Genomic DNA, 21990 nt, shown 5'->3' on the forward strand with positions numbered 1-21990 from the left:
CAAAAGCTTATTGGGTTCATACTTATGAAGCATGCTTAACATAAATATCTCTAAGAAAATATACTACAGAAATACTAGAAATCATCAGATATATCTAAATTTAGATAGTATGCATTATTAAAGTATTTACATTTAATATAAATTCTAAGATGAGGTTCTTATGATACTATTATGTTTACTGGGAATGTACTTACTTTTAACAGTGTTACACTTGGGGAACTACAGAATATAGAGAAGAAAAACACCCATGTGTCATTATTATGTTGTGGACTAAGTATATGTAATATGCACTTTCAGAACTTTACAACACCAAATAAAGATGGGCTCTTCATTCCTTTTACTAACTAGTACACTGGCAGACAACTTTGAAAAGAATACACGTTTTACAAAAGCAATTATCCATTTTTATTTTGTTTACATTGCACTGAAAATTTACATCATACTTTTACAAAGTTTTTTTTCATAAAAATATACTTCTTTACAAAAGTGTATGCATTAATATAAGAGGAGTAGCCAGTTGCAGAAGAAACATTGTTTAAACAAGATCTTAAATGTATTAACCTTAACATTAATGAATGAATCATTGTTATTGCAGTCATTTGAATAAACAAGAATAAATAACTGATGGGATAAAATTTAAAACAGCATCCTGTCAGTAGAGTACAATGTTGAGAAAATTATATGAATTTCCAAAACAATGTATCTCAAAGTGGTTTACAAGAAATTCACTATATGTTGTAGACATAGATCCAAGTAGCGCTCCAGGTGCAATGATTTCTCTTAGGCACTCTGTCTCATGATACAAAAAGTCGAGACTGTTTACAGGTTTATCCATATTTGAAAGGGACAAGAACAAAGTGTTCACACTGGGTACATAATTTATTCTATGAAATAAAACATGCTATAAAAAGAAGACAATGACCTATTAAATCAAAATGCTGGCATTACTGTGATACAGTTGTAAATGAGCCACCAATAACTTGCAAATACATATCTTAATTTGACTATGAAAGAAACCTGTCATATCTGAAAGCTGCTTCTTAAGAATTAGAGTATAGAAATTTTTAAATATATGAAAATTTGGTAAATCCACAACTTTAGGAAATAAATTTATATTGGTGATTTGAAAGTAATTTCTTTTTTTAGTCATTTTGAGTAGGGGCTGGTCCAAAATATATATTTAACTCATTGTTGACTAAAAGTTAAAAATTTTAAAAACTTAGAATTCTAACTCACTGTTAGGTAAAAGTTCAAAATAATGTTAAATAAATTTGAAGGCTCAACTGGAAGGATAAGTAGATATACCATAAACTAAATAAGTAGATTAATAGGTTCTATTTGTTCTTGCAGAAACATTGGAAAGTTTGGTAAAGAATGGTAAGTTTGATGTCTCAGATAACTGCAAAATTATCTTTATTATAGATAATTTTTGGCAGCTAAAGTGGTTTCTGAGTGACAAAACAGACTGAAGCAAGGAGTTAAACACTATCCCATGGCTCAATGAATAATACTGGTTACAACATAATGAGGGAAATCAGGAGGATAGCACGATGATCTTGCCATTTGCAGAAACTATGACAACCAGTCTAAAAAAAGATAGCAATATGATGCTGAAGAACAAAGACCAGAGAGTCAAATCAGAGTGGGCAATCTTATCGCTTCTGTGGCATAAGCTAGTTCATAAACATTTCAGGGCATGACTCAATCTGAAATAACCAGGGAAAAAAAGAAAACAATGACTCAATTAATAGGAAGGAACAGCTGATAGAGTGGTGTGAAATACTGACTTATGGGTGTGATGTAGCTCATGACAGTTAAAGAGAAGTCAGTGATCTATTGACTCTTGTAAGTATAGCTCTTATTTTCTACCCTATATCATTTTTTTAACCCAGTCCCTCTAATATAGTTTATAAAGCACAGAAATACTGATAGTGGATGCTCCTCCAATATATGCAAATAAGTTTATGTTTTAGAATAATCTCCTTTTTAAAAAAAGCAAATAAACTGTGAGTAAGCACTCTCAGAGTGCAGCCGATTTTTGTAAAACTCTCCATGGTAAACATGAAGAAGAATTATGGTCCAGTTTATGAAAAAACACTCTTCTCTATCATTCCTCGGGAAAAGGTGACCCAGCAAGTCCTGAAAAGTGTGCTTTAATTTGTTTATCAGTGAACTAAATGTGCACTGTTTTGTGTGTCAATTTCCAAGCTTTTGAAGAAGGCAAAGGTTGCCACGTTATACCATTGTGCAGACTGTGTTCAAGTTGGGATCGAACCGTACTGCCTTCCCTTCCACTGACTTCGAGTTGGTGTCATACATGGGATTTTCAAAAGCTGCTTGGCCATTGTTATTTTCATGAACTGAACATCCTGTATACTGTGTTTTGGGTGCAGTCCTGTTGATGAGAACATTGATTAGCTATATGTTAACTTTCTTCAAGAAATAGCAGAGTAGGGCTCAAACACAATGACTTGAGTTATTGTTAATGGATAATGTAACTTGAAAGTATTAATTGAGAAACCATAAACTCAATATAACACATTTGAACATTTTACCTGTCACTTTTAAATCCTGAGTGACTTATTATTTACATACAATATATATTTATAAAGAGCACCAATATGAGTAAGTGTAAATAAATGATATCATGGCTATTCTCATTAATTTTCTTATGAAATAATGTTATCATTATGAAATAGCATGTAAAATATAATTAAATTATGATGCTGATGAATTTTAATCTCATTACTCTTCATTCCTCAAATATTTACTGAGCATCTATTAAGTACTAGGCATGATCCTAGGCATTGGATATATTTTTTTTTTTTAAGAAAAACATGAAGTCATCACTCTCATGGAGCTCATATTGCAATGATAGAAAGCAATGAATAAATTAAAAATAATAAAACAAGAAAAATAATAGATATTGAAAACTGTTTTGATAAAAAGGAAAATGGTTTATAGGACAGGAAGTAACTGGGAGCCAGTTTAGGAGAGGTAATAAGGAAAAGCATCTCTAAGGAGGCAAAATTTAATCTGAGACTTGAAGGACAATAAGGAGTCGGTTCTGCAGTAATAGGAAGGGGGTTCCAAGAAAAGTAGACATCTAATGCTGATGCCTAATTTGGGAAGATGCTTGGAGTATCCCAGAAACATAAATATTCAGTTGGCTTAAAATTATATACAGTAGAGCAAGTAAATTCAAAATCTCAAAGAAGAAATTACTATCTATACTGATATTCAAGTCATGAAAATAGTTTCCAAAGAGTTACTGATAACTGAACATTTGCCATTAGTTTATAAAACACATGGAATCTAGGCTGGCTGGTATAAGTTGCTCATCTTGAATTCTTGCTTCATTTTTTTATTTGTCTCCTTTTTGACTAACGTTTATTTCTAGTTTCTCTTTCCCACATCCCACTGCATAATTTGCTGACATTTGTAATGGAACAAAGGCATACCTGCCCTTACCTGTTTCTCAAACCTAATTCCTAAAAAGGCTTTGAAATAAATCTCCTGTTTACCCCAAACACCACAAATTTCAACGATTTATTTTAGTGTAATTTGTATTTGCCGTTATGCGCTTTTACTACCCCTAATGCATTTTCTGAATTTTTCTCCATACTAAAAACTGTTAGGTGATTTGTATGATGACAATATGAAAAAAAAACTATCTAAAGCTTCTTTCAAAAGCATCATCTATATGTTGTTATATAATATAAATTATATTGTTTACAACTTGCTCTTGCCAGGTGCATAATTCTAATGGATCATATTTGTCTCTCTTTTTTCAAACTAGATTCACAATAGAAACAGAAGGAACATCGTTTCCTTCTAATTAGGTAAGGATCATAAAGATGTAAAACAATTTCCTTCTGCTAATATTGAGCCACAGCTTTAAGTAAAATAATATCAAGCTTTAGAAAAGTTTACACATCAATGAAAATTAACTTAAAGCTAATCATTTCTAAATATAAGGGCAAAATCTATAAAACTCTTAGAAAACATACAAGTTGTATGACCTTGAATTTGGCAATGGTTTCTTAGGTATAACACTAAGCACAAGTAACAAAAGAAAAAAGAAATAAATTTTACTTCATCAAAATGAAAAACTTGTATATCAAAGAACACTATCAAGAGAGTGGAACTACAACCCACAGAAAGAGAAATATTTGCAAACCATATATCCAAAAAGGCCTAGTATCCACAATACATAGAGAACTATTATACCTCAACAACAATAAGACAAATAACCCAATTTTAAAAATGGGCAAAATACTTGAATAGGCATTTCTTCAAAGAATGTAGGCAAATGACCAACAGGCATGTGAAAATATGCTCAATGTCATTAGTAATTAGAAAAATGTAAATTAAAACCACATGAGATACCACTTCACTAGGATGGTTAAATGGAGGAGTACCATATAATCCAGCAATTCCATTCTTGAGTACATACTCAAAAAAACTGAAACAGATATTCAAACACAACGTGTACACAAATGTGTATAGCAGCACTATTCATAATAGAAAAAACATAGGAACAATCCAAATGTCCATCAACTGATGAATGGACATATTTAAACACAACACATTCAAACATACAATGCAATATTATTCAGCCATATAAAGGAATAGTATGCAGATATATGGTATAACATGGATAAAAGTTGAAAACATATTACATTCAAGAAGCCAGATATAAAATGTCACATATTGTATGATTCCATTTATATAAAATATCCAGAAGAGGCAAACCAACAGATAGAAAGCAGATTAGTAGTTGCCTGGGGCAGGGGTGGGAAGAGTAGGGAGTTACTGCTTAGTGGGTACAGTTTCCTTTTGGGGTGATGGACATTGTGAATGTACTAAATGTCATTGAACTGTACACCTACAATGGTTTCAATGATTTTATGTTATGTGTATTTTATCACAATAATAAAAAAGATTAGCATAGCTTGCTTTATAAATAAATTTAGTTATGATTTTTATCATTAATAGTATCTTATATTGACAAGGCCTAAACAGCTGCTAATGCACAATTGTTACAAATTTAAATAATATTAAATAAATCATTCTTAGATAATACAGATTGGCATTTATAATAAAAACATCAGTTTTGAGAAAAATACATTACATTTAGGTATTCATTCAATTATCTGGTTACCTGCATACTTTTTTCTTCTTTTTTTTTTTTTTTCATACTTTTTTTCTTAGTAAGGGATGGTCCCAAATAGTGGAGAATTGCATAGTGAAGCCCCTCACCAGGATGTTGTAATGGATGTAGTGAACAGGGACCAACGAATAATCTATATAGTCATATATGAAATATATCACAAATATAATATATTAATTCCATCATCTTCTAAAAGCAACAGAGATAAATGAGAGGATTAGAGGATTTTATCATCTGTCTCCCTGGGTAAAATCTGTCAGTATTGTTAGGTGAAATAAGAGGTTTGGACACAGCTTCTTCCTACTTCTCTAAATAAATCTGGCAGCAGATATCACCACTTCAATTTAAACCTTAACTTAGATTTGTATCTCTAAAGTTTCAATATGGATAATGTAAAAATAACTTATACAATTAGTTATGTACCAGGAATTTGACAGGCAAAAAGGAGGAAGGGTTAAGTTGAATGCTTGTGCAACTTAGCAGAGCAATTTTAGTTGTGTGTATATTGCTGTGGTGGAGGGAAAGGCAGGGGAAAAAATGGTTTCAACAACCGTGGAAATATTTGGCACACAGAGATTTAAACAACCCAGGAAAAAAATGCAAGTTAGAATTTGAACTAGAGAGTAAAAAGAACATGAAATATAGATTTGGGAAATGCTTTATACTTAAAATCAACAAACTTACCTTTGTTTATAAAGATAAAATCCAAATCCTGCAAATATAAGTGCAAAAAAAGGCACAAGAATAGCAATGGCCACAGAACTACTATTTGTACCATGAGGTTGATTTGAAGAATTTGAACCTTCTGACATATTCAGTCCTATAAAATAAGAAAATAACTTATAAAATCAACCCTACTTTATCACAATTGAGTTTTTAGTTTTGTGAACCAATTAATTTCTTCCTTGCTCAAGATATCTACTTGGAAATATCTGCAAGATGTACTTGGAAATGTACATAGTAAACAAAAATAATTCACAAAACTCCTTCAACTCATTTCTGCAATTTTGCACAGTGCCTACTATGTATAAGATATTTTTCCAGGAAAGGACACAGAATAAAAAATATGCAGAGTCTCTGAACTGAAGAGTTCATACAATTGTGGGAAGAATACAGAGCCACAAATAAGTATACACATCAAGGATGAATTCATGATCAATGTGCTTTAGGAAAGGAAGGAGTAATTCCATCTGGTGGTATGTAAGAATGCTTTCTGGAGGACTTATGAGCTTGACCTTGAAGATCAATAGAACAAAAAACAGGGGAGGAAGCAGGACCATCAGAAGCCTAGAAATGGGAAGGTGAGTGGCATATTTAGAGGATGTGACAAGCATTAGGCATGTCTGTGTGGAAAGGACATGTGGTAGGGAATAGGAGGGCAAAATGATAAATTATTTGAAAAGGCAAAAAAATGATTCTAAACAGCCCAAACTTTCCACCCACCTATAGTGAGGAACAACTGGATGTGTTTGGGGGAAAAAAAAAGGCTCAGTGATAAGATACAAGATTTAGAACAGCGACTAGGGTGAGATGGACTTGAGGGAGTCTGGTCTGAAAGCAAGAGTAGTTTGAAGATTGCAGGAACATCCTAGATAAAAATGGAAATTAAGATGTGAACTGCAGCACTAGGAAAAGCATGAAAAGATAGATTCAGGGGAACTTGTTTGTGTGGATGAAAGGGAGAAGAAGGCATAGGATTTAGTTACGTTCTACTTGGGGCTGAGTAAGTGGTTATGACATTTGCACAGTTAGGAGATGAGAAAAATCAGGTTTGTCAACATGTTGGCACAGTGACTAGGGAAGAGAAAATAAATAACAAGCTCTTTTTTTAGAAAGAAATAGTTCCTTTTCTATAGGTGCTGTTTTAGACATGTAGTGCTTGAGATGCTTTAGGGAATATTATATGAAAAAATCTTGCATTCATTTACACAACTGTGTTAATATACTGTGTTAATAAATGTTTTATCCTGCTTTTAAAACTAACAATTTTGGCAAGACATTATCTGAAATGACATCTTATTAACATTGCTCATTTGGAGAAAACTGATTTGCCTTTTTTTTCTTTTTTTTTTTTTGCGGCATGTGGGCCTCTCACTGTTGTGGCCTCTCCCGTGGCGGAGGACAGGCTCCGGACGCGCAGGCTCAGCGGCCATGGCTCACTGGCCCAGCCGCTCCGCGGCATGTGGGATCTTCCCGGACCGGGGCACGAACCTGTGTCCCCTGCATAGGCAGGCGGACTCTCAACCACTGCGCCACCAGGGAAGCCCTGATTTGCCTTTTTGATAAATATTCAACTAAGTCATACCTTAGGCCAGGTTAAAAAGTGTTAGTACCTTTTTTATAAATTATTTTTCCAGGGACTCATAAAACTTATGTAAAAGTTCAAAGCAATGGAATTTTTAAGATAAACATCAAGTAGTAGATTTTAGAACATGAATTTATTCTTTATGCATTAATACCACAACATAGTAATGGGAGACAGTACACCTTAGGAAAATTATACACCAAAAGCTATGTTAATAAATACATTCAAATGAGACTATTAAATGTTTATACACATTTTAGAAGAGTTAGAAATAAAAATGACAAAACCCTGTGCCTCCCACCATGGAAAATTTATATATCTGAAGAGCACAAAGTCCCCAAACAGGGCTCACTCCTCAAAGTTATTTTCCCTTTCCAGACACTATGAGTTAAAGTGCCACTACATTTGTTTGGAGCAGTAAGAAAATTGTGACAATATTCAAATTGCAGAGAAGTATTTTCTCATATAATAAAATTATTTACAGTTTAATATGTTCTTTCATATCTATATCACTTTTTCTCCTTTTTACTTGCTTGAGGGCAAGGCAGTTTGTCATGTTTATTAGAAATATGCTGAAAAACTAAACATTGTACGGAGCTGGAACACAGAGAAACAATATTCTGAAGAATGCAAATATTTAAAAGGTTATCAAATGTATCAATGTATAGTCCTGACAATGCAAAATTCAAAGTATAGTAAGTGTGTCTAATGTTCAGAATCCATTGTACTTTCTTATGATATCTGGAGTAATAAAAGAACTACATGAAAATGAAAATGAATACATTACCCAGTCTTTGTAGTCCAAATTGCCCATAATCTTTGCCCTGAATAAATCCTTGAAATACATAAGTAGCTCCATCAGGCTCAGCAGAAACCTAAAAGTATTTGTAAGTTTGGTTAAAACTGAAGACTGGACACAGATATATTTTCCCAGCCTTAGAAAATATTCAGTTTTACTCTGAAATGAATATTATGCAGAATTCCTTCCCCCATATCTTCTACTATGTAAAACACAGAACACTGTGAAAATCTGCCATCATTAAAAAGCAAAATTTAAAATTTCATCTTTAAATAATTATGATACTGGAAAAAAGGGATTTGTTATTAACATAAAGATACAGATTCATAGACTTCTTTTAGGCTAAGAAACCTGTTGTCAAGAAAAAGGGCGATGATATGATGAAACAGAATGAGGCAAATGGTCAATTAAAATTTAAAATATAATAATACTGTTCTTTGTAGAGTAGATTACTGTTCGACATATATGTACTCCTTTCCCCCCACTCCCCATCAACCTTCACGGAAAGAGTATACTTTCTACCTCACTGAGTTGGATTTGGTCCTGTGACTTGATTTGGTCAGTGGAATGTGGGTGGAATTGACAATCGGTCAGTTCCAAGCCTAGGACTTAAGAGGCATGTTTCCCATTATAAGTGAAAGAAGCCAGTCACAAAAGACCACGTATTGTATGATTCCATAAATATGAAAGCCTAGAACAGGGAAATCTAAAGAGACAGAAAATAGAGTTGTGGTAGCTAGGGGTTGTGGGGGTGATGAGGGGTAGATGGGTGATAGCTACAGGGTATGAAGTTTCTTTTTGAGGTGATGGAAATATTCTAAAATCAACTGTGGTGATGGCTACACATCTGTAAATATATGTGTGTGTGTTTAATTAGCTCAATTTAGAAAATTAGATTTTTCTGGAGTTTTAATGACAAACCAAAGCATAAATTTGTTATTAAAATTAGCAGCAGACTTTTAAAGAACTATACTTACAAAGCCATCCATGGCCCAATTTTCCTCCTTCATTTTCTTCACAGAAGCTTGAGTTGGTACTTTAATAAGATAGATGTGTAATATTAGGCGAGCTTCTTGGCTTTTATATACTCCTGTAAAATGTAAGGACATTTAGTCTATTAATTTTGCAAACAGTTATGCTTTACTTTACTATCTATAACTACTTAAATATATCATAAATACATGTGATAGAAAAGAAATAAAACAAGACCAAGTCAAGGCCACCTTCACCCATAATGCTTTTCACAAATCCTGCAATATATATTGATCTCTCTTTAGCTGAAATTTTCAACTCAAATCTTAACTGTGGGGTTTAAATTACCTATGCTATTAAAATGAAATATTACTGTTCTTAATAACATCATTCCAAGATTATTGTAAACAAAATGATTTCTTCCCCCAAACAAATTTAAAATGTTCAAGGATATGAATCAAATGTTAAAATTCCAGATATTTTCCTTAATAATAAGTTAGGTGCCAACTCTGAGAAAAAGAGTATTCGAGGTGCTACTGGCGCCACAAAGATGAATATGTTGTTCCTATCTAAAAATAGGATGCTTATGTGAATTTCTGATGAAATAGGAGATATAATGATAGAGATAGAGAATATGATGAATTAAAAGCCAGAAGAGAGAAGGATCATTTCACACTGGAGTACTTAGGAAATACTTATTAAGAAAAAAGAGCATTTGAGCTGGATCTCAAAAATCAAGTAGAATTTTTAATTCAAGAAGATAAATATAGGTAATGGCATAAAGGAGAGAAGCAAGATGACTACAATTTTTTTTTTTTTTTCCTGAACAGGAGTATTCCAAGAGTAGGAATAAGCTGGAATGTAAATGTGTTTAGGTGAATGATAGAATATAAGTTTCTAAGTAAAAATTTTGTGATTAACTGATGATTGAAATTTGACTCATTACTTCATTCACTTAATATTTCACCTATGTAATAAGGTATCATAAAAATTAGCTGGGAATACAACTATAATGATACATAGATCTTGACCTAAAGTAAATTACAATTAATAGGGAAAACATACAAAAGTAACCAAAATTACTGGGAAAATGTTATAATGAACTTTATGGAGACAAGGATAGAAAGTTAGCCTAACTATTTATGTTTGTTTATCTATATTTGTAGAAATTTGTTTTAAAATTTTTCTAAATTAGAATACATATACATTTAGTGCTAACTCTCTTACACAAGGAAAATAAAAATTTATGTTTCAAAGTTAAATAAATCAGTAGTCACATATTCCGTTCATTCATATAAAGCTTCTTTCAATTTATATCATGTAATTGTGTATATTTTAAAAATTAAAATACATATTAACTTCTAATACCTTTACTTTGGGTTTAAGGTAGGCTCATTCAACAATACAAAATGAAGCTTTATAGTTCTTGTAAAATTTACAAAATCAACACATATAATTTTATTTTCTATTTTATTTATACCACAAATTATTCCATTATTAATAATTGTATGGGATATATACATTGCCAAGAAATTTAAAAATACATATTTCATATTTTCAATATCAATACTTTTAAAATGTATTTTTAAATGAGAGCAATAATTCAAATTCATTGCGGCCCATTTTGTTCCAGATGCATTTCTTTTTTTTTTTTTCTAAACATCTTTATTGGACTATAATTGCTTTACAATGGTGTGTTAGCTTCTGTTTATAACAGAGTGAATCAGTTATACATATACATATATCCCCATATCTCCTCCCTCTTACGTCTCCCTTCCATCCTCCCTATCCCACCCCTCTAGGTGGTCACAAAGCACCGAGCTGATCTCCCTGTGCTATGTGGCTGCTTCCCACTAGCTACCTATTTTACATTTGGTAGTATATATAAGTCCATGCCACTCGCTCACTTTGTCCCAGCTTATCCTTCCCCTCCCCATGTTTTCAAGTCCATTCTCTACGTCTGTGTCTTTATTCCTGTCCTGCCCCTAGGTTCTTCAGAAAAAAAAAATTTTTTGTTTTAGATTCCATATATGTGTGTTAGCATATAGTATTTGTTTTTCTCTTTCTGACTTACTTCACTCTGTATGACAGACTCTAGGTCCATCCACCTCACTACAAATAACTCAATTTCGTTTCTTTTTATGGCTGAGCAATATTCCATTGTATATATGTGCAACGTCTTTATCCATTCATCTGTCAAAGGACACCTAGGTCGCTTCCATGTCCTGGCTATTGTAAATAGAGCTGCAATGAACATTTTGGTACATGACTCTTTTTGAATTATGGTTTTCTCAGGGTATATGCCCAGTAGTGGAATTTCTGGGTCATATGGTAGTTCTAATTTTAATTTTTTGAGGAACTTCCATACTGTTCTCCATAGTGGCTGTATCAATTTACATTCCCACCAACAGTGCAAGAGGGTTCCCTTTTATCCACACCCTCTCCAGCATTTCCTGTTTGTAGGTTTTTGATGATGGTCACTCTGACCAGTATGAGATGACACCTCATTGTAGTTTTGATTTGCATTTCTCTAATGATTAGTGATATTGAGCACCCTTTCATGTGTTTGTTAGCAATCTGTATATCTTCTTTGGAGAAATGTCTGTTTAGGTGTTCTGCCCATTTTTGGATTGGGTTGTTTGTTTTTTGATATTGAGCTGCTTATAAATTTTGGAGATTAATCCTTTGTCAGTTGCTTCATTTGCAAATATTTTCTCCCATTCTGAGGGTTGTCTTTTCGTCTTGTTTATGGTTTCCTTTGCTGTGAGAAGCTTTTAAGTTTCATTAGTTTCCATTTGTTTATGTTTGTTTTTATTTCCATTTCTCTAGGAGGTGGGTCAAAAAGGATCTTGCTGTGATTTATCTCATAGAGTGTTCCGCATATGTTTTCCTCTGAGTTTTATAGTGTCTGCACATTTAGGTCTTTAATCCTTTTTGAGTTTATTTTTGTGTATGGTGTTAGGGAGTGTTCTAATTTCATTCTTTTACATGTAGTTGTCCAGTTTTCCCAGCACCTCTTATTGAACAGTCTTTTCTACATTGTATATTCTTGACTCCTTTATCAAAGATAAGGTGACCATATGTGTGTGGGTTTATCTCTGGGCTTTCTATCCTGTTCCATTGATCTATATTTCTTTTTTTGTTCCAGTCCCATACTGTCTTGATTACTGTAGCATTCTTGTATAGTCTGAAATCAGGGAGCCTGATTAATCCAGCTCCGTTTTTCTTTCTCAAGATTGCTTTGGCTATTCGTGGTCTTTTGTGTCTCCATACAAATTGTGAAATTTTTTTGTTCTAGTTCTGTGAAAAATGCCATTGGTAGTTTGATAGGGATTGCACTGAATCTGTAGATTGCTTTGGGTAGTATAGTCATTTTCACAGTGTTGATTCTTCCAATCCAAGAACATGGTATATCTCTCCATCTGTATCATCTTTGATTTCTTTCATTAGTGTCGTACAGTTTTCTGCATACAGGTCTTTTGTCTCCTTAGGTGGGTTTATTCCTAGGTATTTTTTTATTTTTGTTGCCATGATAAATGGGAGTGTTTCCTTAATCTCTCTTTCAGATTTTTCATCATTAGTGTATAGCAATGCAAGAGATTTTTGTGCCTTAATTTTGTATCCTGCTACTTTACCAAATTCAGTTGATTAACTCTAGTAGTTTTCTGGTAGCATCTTTAGGATTCTCTATGTATAGTATCATGTCACCTGCAAACAGTGACAGCTGTCTTTCTTCTTTTCTTTTTTTTTTTTTGCGATACGTGGGCCTCTCACTGCTGTGGCCTCTCCCATTGCAGAGCACAGGCTCCAGATGCGCAGGCTCAGTGGCCATGGCTCACGGGCCCAGCCACTCCGCAGCATGTGGGATCCTCCTGGACCGGGGCACAAACCCACGTCCCCTGAATTGGCAGGCAGACTCTCAACCACTACGCCACCAGGGAAGCCCCTGTCCTTCTTCTTTTCTGATTTGGATTCCTTTTATTTCTTTTTCTTCTCTGATTGCTGTGTCTAGGACTTCCAAGACTTTGTTGAATAACAGTGGTGACAGTGGACATCCTTGTCTTGTTCCTGATCTTAGAAAAAATGCTTTCAGTTTTTCACCATTGAGAACGATGTTGGCTGTGGGTTTGTCGTATATGGCCTTTATTATGTTGAGGTAAGTTCCCTCTATAACTACTTTTTAGAGGGTTTTTATCATAAATGGGTGTTGAGCTTTGTTGAAAGCTTTTTCTGCATCTACTGAGATGATCATGTGGTTTTTCTCCTTCAATTTGTAAATATGATGTATCACATTGATTGATTTGTGTATATTGAAGAACCCTTGCATTCCTGGGATAAACCCCACTTGATCATGGTATATGATCCTTTTAATGTACTGTTGGATTCTGTTTCCTAGTATTTTGTTTAGGATTTTTGTATCTATGTTCATCAGTTATATTGGACTGCAGTTTTCTTGCTTTGTGACATCTTTTTCTGGTTTTGGTTATCAGGGTGATGGTGGCCTCATAGAATGAGTGTTCCTCCCTCTGCTATATTTTGCAAGAGTTTGTGAAGGATACCTGTTAGCTCTTCTCTAAATGGTTCATAGTATTCACCTGTGAAGCCATCTGGTCCTGTGCTTATGTTTGTTGGAAGATTTTTAATCACAATCTCAATTTCAGTGCTTGTGATAGGTCTGTTTATATCTTCTCTTTCTTCCTGGTTCAGTCTCAGAAGGTTGTGCTTTTCTAAGAATTTATCCAATTCTTCCAGCTTTTCCAGTTTATTGGCATATAGTTGCTTGTAGTAATCTCTCATGATCCTTTGTATTTATGCATTGTCAGTTGTTACTTCTCCTTTTTCATTTCTAATTCTATTGATTTGCATCTTCTCCCTTTTTTTCTTGATGAGTCTGGCTAATGGTTTATCAATTTTATTTATCTTCTCAAAGAACCATTTTTAGTTTTATTGATCTTTGCTATTGTTTCCTTCATTTCTTTTTCCTTTATTTCTGATCTGATCTTTATGATTTCTTTCCATCTGCTAACTTCGGGTTTTTTTTGTTCTTCTTTCTCTAATTGCTTTAGGTGTAAGGTTAGGTTGTTTATTTGAGATGTTTCTTGTTTCTTGAGGTAGGATTGTATTGCTATAACCTTCCCTCTTAGAACTGCTTTTGCTACATCCCATAGGTTTTGGGTTGTCGTGTTTTCATTGTCATTTGTTTCTAGGTATTTTTTGATTTCCTCTTTGATTTCATCATTGATCTCTTGGTTATTAAGTAGTGTATTGTTTAGCCTCTCTGTGTTTGTATTTTTTATAGTTTTCCTGTAATTGATATCTAGTCTCATAGCACTGTGGTCAGAAAAGATACTTGATACAATTTCAATTTTCTTAAATTTACCAAGGCTTGATTTGTGACCCAATATATGCTCTATCCTGGAGAGTGTCCCATGAGCACTCGAGAAGAAAGTGTATTCTGTTGTTTTTGGATGGAATGTCCTATAAATATCAATTAAGTCCATCTAGTTTAATGTATTATTTAAAGCTTGTGTTTCCTTATTTATTTTCATTTTGGATGATCTGTCCATTGGTGAAAGTGGGGTGTTAAAGTCCCCTACTATGATTGTGTTACTGTCGATTTCCCCTTTTATGGCTATTATATTTTGCCTTATGTATTGAGATGCTCATATGTTGGGTGCATAAATATTTACAATCGCTATATCATCTTCTTGAATTGATTCCTTGATCATTATGTAGCATCCTTCTTTGTCTCTTCTAATAGTCTTTATCTTAAAATCTATTTTGTCTCATATGAGAATTGCTACTCCAGCTTTCTTTTGATTTCCATTTGCATGGAATATCTTTTTCCATCCTGTTACTTTCAATTTGTTTGTGTCCCTAGGTCTGAAGAGGGTCTCTTGTAGACAGCATATATATGGGTCTTGTTTTTGTATCCATTCAGTCAGTCTATGTCTTTTGGTGGGAGCATTTAATCCTTTTACATTTAAGGTAATTATCGATATGTATGTTCCTATTACCATTTTCTTAATTGTTTTCGGTTTGTTATTGTAGGTCTTTTCCTTCTCTTGCATTTCCTGCCTAGAGAAGTTCCTTTAGCATTTGTTGCAAAGCTGGGTTGGTGGTGCTGAATTCTCTTAGCTTTTGCTTGTCTGTAAAGCTTTTAATTTCTCTGTCAAATGTGAATGGGATCCTTGCTGGGTAGAGTAATCTTGATTGTAGGTTTTTCTCTTTCATCACTTTAAATATGTCCTGTCACTCCCTTCTGGCTTGCAGAGCTTCTGCTGAAAAATCAGCTGTTAACCTTATGGGGATTCCCTTATGTGTTACTTGTTGCTTTTCCCTTGCTGCTTTTAATATTTGTTCTTTGTATTTAATTTTTGATAGTTTGATTAATATGTGTCTTGGCGTGTTTCTCCTTGGATTTATCCTGTATGGGCCTGTCTGTGCTTCCTGGACTTAACTATTTCCTTTCCCATATTAAGGTGGTTTTCAACTATAATCTCTTCAAATATTTTCTCAGTCCCTTTCTTTTTCTCTTCTTCATCTGGGGCCCCTGTAATTCAAATGTTGGTGCATTTAATGTTGTTCTAGAGGTCTTTGAGACTGTCCTCAATTCTTTTCATTCTTTTTTCTTTATTCTGCTCTGCAGTAGTTATTTCCACTGTTTTATCTTCCAGGTCACTTATCCGTTCTTCTGCCTCAGTTATTCTGCTATTGATCCCTTCTAGAGAATTTTTAATTTCATTTATTGTGTTGTTCATCTCTGTTTATTTGCTCTTTAGTTCTTATAGGTCCTTGTTAAACGTTTGTTGTATTTTCTCCATTCTACTTCAAAGATTTTGGATCATCTTTACTGTCATTACTCTGAATTCTTTTTTGGGTACACTGCCTATTTCCTCTTCATTTGTTTGGTCTGGTGAGTTTTTACCTTATTCCTTCATCTGCTGTGTGTTTCTCTGTCTTCTCATTTTGCATAACTTACTGTGTTTGGGCTCTCCTTTTCACAGGCTGTATGTTCGTAGTTCCCATTGTTTTTGTTGTCTGCCCCCATTGGCTAAGGTTGGTTCAGTGGGTTGTGTTGGCTTCCTGGTGGAGGGGACTGGCGCCTGTGTTCTGGTGGATGAGGCTGGATCTTGTCTTTCTGGTGGGCAGGACCCCAACCAGTGGTGTGTTTTGGGGTGTCTGTGAACTTATTATGATTTTAGGCAGCCTCTCTGCTAATGGGTGGGATTGTGTTCCTGTCTTGCTAGTTGTTTGACATACGGTGTCCAGTACTGTAGCTTGCTGGTTGTTGAGTGGAGCTGGGTGTTAGCATTGAGATGGAGATCTCTGGGAGAGCTTTCACCATTTGGTATTATGTGGAGCTGGGAGATCTCTGGTGGACCAGTGTCCTGAACTCAGCTCTCCCACCTCAAAGGCACAGGCCTGACACTCAGCTGGAGCACCAAGACACCGTCAGCCACACGGCAGATCAGCAGAAGTTCAAAAGCTTGACAGTATGCTCTGTTGTTAAGGGTGTGGAGATACAGTCTCTAGTTTGCATTGCTAGTGAGAAGGCAAAAGGGTAAAACCAACAACAACTCTGTCAGTATGTCTTCATCAATCAAATGAGCAACGCCAATGTGGGACACAGGACCACTCACTCAGTGGAAGAAACCCATGCTGAGCTTCAAAGCTTCCAAGATCTTGGCAGCTGGGAAGTGAGTCAGAGGGAGGGAGTGTGGGGCAGGAGCAGCTCCTGTGCATGTGCCCATGGGAGTCCAGATGCATTTCTAACATCTGAGGCATTAGTAATGAAGTGGAAGGCAAAGAGCTGCTCTCTTAGAGCTTGTATTGCTGGAGTATAGACAAATCCTGTCATGTCATACTATACTATACTACACTACACTACGCTACACTATACTATAATTTCAAATAGTGAAAAGAGAATGAAACAAGATAAGACTGCCTATGACTAAGAGTGAGTCTATTTGTAATGTGAAGCCTACTTTAGATAGGGTCATCAGAAGTACTGTTGACAAGATGACATTTGAGGAAACATTTGAATGTCAGAAAAAAACACAGTATTCAAAGATAATGAGGGAAGTGCATTAGATAGAGGAAACATAGACCTGAGAAAGTTGAGCAGATGGATAGGGCTCTGGGTTCTGTTTGCCTGTTTAAGGTAGTGTAACTCTACCTTTTCTGTCTTAAATTGTAGTGTCCTTCTAAACATTCTCATTTGAAGACATAATTTTGTGACCATAGAATAGCTTGCAAATCACCGATCCAATCTCTTTGGTGTTATGAGAATAGAGAAGGAGTTAGTTATATTCAAATTAAAAGTTCTGTTCTATTTCATGACATGTCATTCTAGCCACATAGGAATATTCTTGAGGGAGCTTACTTCAGAATCACAGAGTTTGTATTTGTGTAGTAATATTCATGCATCAATCAAAAAAACAGAAAGTCTTGTTTCTGAATGAATTATGAATGTCATCAAAAATATAGCAAATATTTCACAGTATAAAAATCACTAAAAAAATAATGAGATGATGGAAATGAAGGCATAAAGGCATTGTTTGCTGTTCTTTAATGTGATACCTGAAAGTAGTAGTTCCATGTTGCTGTTACTGAGTGTTGCATTGACTCTCCCAGTGGAAGCATTGAAACTAGTAACTGTCAAGGTCATGGGTTGTTTCCTTCCTTTAAAATTGTAAGAGCCTTTCCATATATAATTTTGGGCAAACACATCATCAGGAACTGTGAATAGATTAAATAAACATATATGTTAATTTTACAGTGCCCTGTAAATATAAGCATTAAATACCAGATTAATGAGTATTAGTTTATTGAATAATCATATTTTTCTAAATATACAATAATATAGAATTTACATTATAAAATGAATTCTTCACATAAGTGTTTTAATTTTTTTAGAATAAACCAAAATAATAATCTAGATTTGTACATACATCATCAATGAGTGATAAATAAACAAAACCAATTAATGACATAAGACATATTTAGAATCCAGCTAAATATCAAGTTTACTTATATTTTGTTTCCTATAATAATATCTTTCTTTCAGAAGGAAAATAAAATGATTTTACTGGGCCAAGTCAGTCTATATACAAGTCCCAAGAGGCCTGCTTTTCTCCTAGCAGTAGGAATAGGTTCATAGGAAGAGCATAGAGTTAAAACCCCCCCCTTGCATAAAAGCCTTGGGAGACTGTCAGGAGAGATGCTCCTTTGACCTTTTTTACCCCTTTACAGAATACTGAGTTCAGTTATTTCAATAATAGATGCTCCTGAAGAAGAACAGGGCTCTACCTGTTTTGCTCCTGACATCTTTGAGGTTTACAGGTATTTATGGAAATAAAAGAATTGTCACTAGAATTGGCTAACTCTCATGGGAAAGAGATGAACTGTGGTAGAATCAAAGAATATTCTAATGTAAACCTTTCATCCAAATAAGAAACACTCTTAATGTTAAATGCAGACAAATAAGTCATTATATTTATATAAATTAGTTATGTAATTTATAGCTAATATAAATTAGGTATGTCAAAGTCTTCTCAGATCCTGGTAAGAGGCTGAGAGAGCTTCCATTAATTCTGTACATCACATTAAAGCACATCCTCAGAAATCAGCTATTCAAAAGAGCCTGCCTATTTGTGTGACTGAATGAATGACATGGATTTAGAGGAAAGCCTTTTTTTTCCCCTAACAAGTTATTGACATTTGTTACCTGTTTTTCTCTACATACATCACAGTTTTTACTGCTCAGATCACAGAGACTGTGTTACAAATTGTACATTCCCTGAATTCTACTAGGCAAACAAGTAAAACAATACTATGGTAGAAGATGAACATACAATGCACTCAAGATTTTTTACTGAGTATTTCAACCAACATGATTATTTTTTTCTATGATTATTCAAAAGCAATATAGCAGAAGGACTAGAAGTGCAGGCACTGGAACTAGACCGCTTGTATTTCCGTCCCTCCTCTACAATTTATAAACTGTGTGGTTTTCCCTAAGTTACTTAACTCTCTGAACCCGAATTTCCTCATCAGTAATGTGAGATTAACACAGAGTTACAAGGAAGATTAAATGAGATAATGAATATGAAGAGTTTTGATAAGTGTTAGTTGCTATCATTAGTATTATACAGGTAAAATAGGGAAACCGTGGGTCTCATAGATCATTACATAGTTGCTAATAAAATATATAGTTAGTGAACATGCAGTTAGTATCATGAAAAATCCATAGTCCTGGCTCTGGGACCTTTGCCAAGTTACCCTTATAGTGGCACTCCCTCCCCAAACCTCAAACTACACAGCTATGCTCTGTATGTACAGGAGACCTTACCTAAAAATTTGATACGGTGTATGCGTAAAAAGCCCTTGATTTGGTAAGCACCTTAAAGAGCAGTTAACTCAAAAATCATACCTAAAATAAGTTTGGAGGAGGGAGTGACAAGCTAAATTATCCTTCATTAGAAAGATCTGGAATTTGGAGGTAATAGGCTCTTAGTTGTAGAGATAGGAGGAAGAGCAAGGGAGAAAGATGTTCTAACAGTAGTGTGAAGGCATATAGTAGGTACTCAATAAATGTGTTATTCTTATCTTTCTGATTGTTTATTTTCCCTGGCCTGTATTATGCTTACTCTTTGATACCCCTGAATATTTAACGAAAATCTGCTACACTTGGTGATCTTGTCATTGTGCTTAGGGGAATTAAGGAAGTTGGTTGAAGGAGACTAAAGAGAACCCCCGTGGCAGGAGAAAATAACAATGGAAAGAAGTAGGTACCAGCAGCAGCAAAGAACATTGTATCAGGATTAATCATTGATGTGGTAGTAAATGTTTAACAACTGGCTCTCCAGAAAACAAACAAACCAACAAACTGGTTGTACTATTTGCTGATTCTATAGTGTAAATATTCCCGTGATGTCAGATTTCAAACTATGAACATGACATCACTGAACGCAGAGTCTGGAAGAATGCACAGAACTGGCTATGGCAAAGCTCTACCGGTCAGCTCCAGCATGCCACCACCACCCTCCACCTTTCTCACACATAACTGAGAAATGTAACTAATGATAGGATGGGAGAGGCAGACGCTATTTGGTCATTTAAATCCCTACGTACAAGGAGATGACAATACTTTCTATTGTTAAGTCTAATTTGAGATTTAAATGTGATTGTGTATTTGGCAGTTCTTGCTAAACTCTAAAATGTCATCTAACTATTACTGATGTGGAGCACAGTGAAAAGGAGGAAGACAATGATGGTTACGATCTTTATTTTTCAAGACAGTTTTGAATCTAAACTTTGTTACATAGGCCTCATAGCATTACCATATAGAGTATCATGTTCCTGACACTGATACCACTGCCAAATTTAATTGTTACTTTGGAGTAATCTAATCACTGTGTCATAATTTTAAATGAAATGCTTCTGTTTTCCCACTTAAGATGACATTGTTCTAGAGTTTTATAGATACCTTCACTCAGGTTAAAGAAATTCTTTTCCTTTCTAATTTATTAAAAGTTTTTAAAAATTATAAATAGATGTTCAATCTTACAAAGTAGTTTCTGTGCAAGTATTTAGATGATCATAATTTAGATGATCATAATTTAGATGATCATACATAATCATAATTTTTGCATGTTTAATCTCTTAATGTGATAGATTACTTTTAAGGATTATTTAACATGAAAATATCCCTGTAAATCTATCATTAACCCAATTTGGTAATGATGTGTCATCTTTACTATAATGTTGTACAGTTAATCCTTGAACAACATGGATTTGAACTGTGAGGGTCCACTTATGCACAGATTGTTTTCAACAGTAAATACTATAGTACTACTGTACTGATCCGTGGTTAGTTGAATTCATAGATGCGGAATCACAGATATGAAGGAATCTTGGGTAAGGAGGAGCCACATACTGAGGGTCAACGATAAGTTATATGCAAATTTTTGACTGCACTGACGGCCAATGCCCCTAACCCACTTTCTGTTCAGGGTCAACTGTATTTGATTTGCTAAGGCTTTATGTAGGATTTTTTCATCTATAATCTTATGTCAAATGGGCCTGTAATTTTCTCTTTTTATAGTGTCTTTACCTGAGTTATTAGAGTTATGTTGGATCCATCAAATGAGGGTTTTTTTTGATAGTTTTATAAAACTGGGATGATCTGTTCCTTCAAAATTTGGTAGAACTTATCAGTAGAGGCATATGGAACAGGTTTACCTTGTGGAAATAGCTTTAACTATTACTTTGTTATGGGATTATTCGAGTTTTCTCCTATTAGTTATGTTAAAATCCACTTTTCTAGTAATTTGTCAATGTTTAAGTTTTTTAAAATTGACAGTTACAGTAGTTTTCTGTTATATATTGCTAATTTATTCAATCTACTCTATGTAGGTTTTCACGTTTCCTTTTGAAATGTTACTACTTTTTGTTCCTTTCTTGATCAATCTTAACAGAAATTATTCACTTTGTACATTTTCTTTTAAAGAACTACTTTTGACTCTGTTGAGATTCTTCTGTTATATTTTTGCGGTTTTTTTGGTTTGTTTGATCATTTTTATTACATTGAGTTCTGCTTTCTTTTGATCATTCCATTATACTTTTTGTATCTTCTTAACAAGGACAGTTATTAATTCTAAGGCTTTCTTTTCTTCTAATGTAAGGGTTTAAGGCTTTATATTTCCCTCACATCTTTACTTTTGCTCTAGCTCCCAA

General features: G+C 34.2%; 1 protein-coding gene across 2 annotated transcripts in view; it reads right to left on the minus strand.

Annotated features, from left to right (window-relative positions):
- Nucleotides 1–327: 327 nt before the first annotated feature.
- CSMD3 (CUB and Sushi multiple domains 3) overlaps nt 328–21990 on the minus strand; it is a 1079985-nt gene continuing 1058322 nt past the window's right edge. For both annotated transcript variants that reach the window (XM_030875636.2, XM_030875634.2), the window contains 5 exons: nt 17833–17991; nt 9255–9367; nt 8266–8353; nt 5858–5993; nt 328–2395 (listed from right to left, as the gene is read on the minus strand). In XM_030875636.2, coding sequence (XP_030731496.1) covers nt 2236–2395; nt 5858–5993; nt 8266–8353; nt 9255–9367; nt 17833–17991 — 656 coding nt within the window. In that variant the 3' untranslated portion in view covers nt 328–2235. The remainder of the gene's footprint in view (nt 2396–5857; nt 5994–8265; nt 8354–9254; nt 9368–17832; nt 17992–21990) is intronic.

The sequence above is a fragment of the Globicephala melas genome, chromosome 17, assembly GCF_963455315.2.
Source record: "Globicephala melas chromosome 17, mGloMel1.2, whole genome shotgun sequence".
NCBI lineage: Eukaryota > Metazoa > Chordata > Mammalia > Artiodactyla > Delphinidae > Globicephala > Globicephala melas.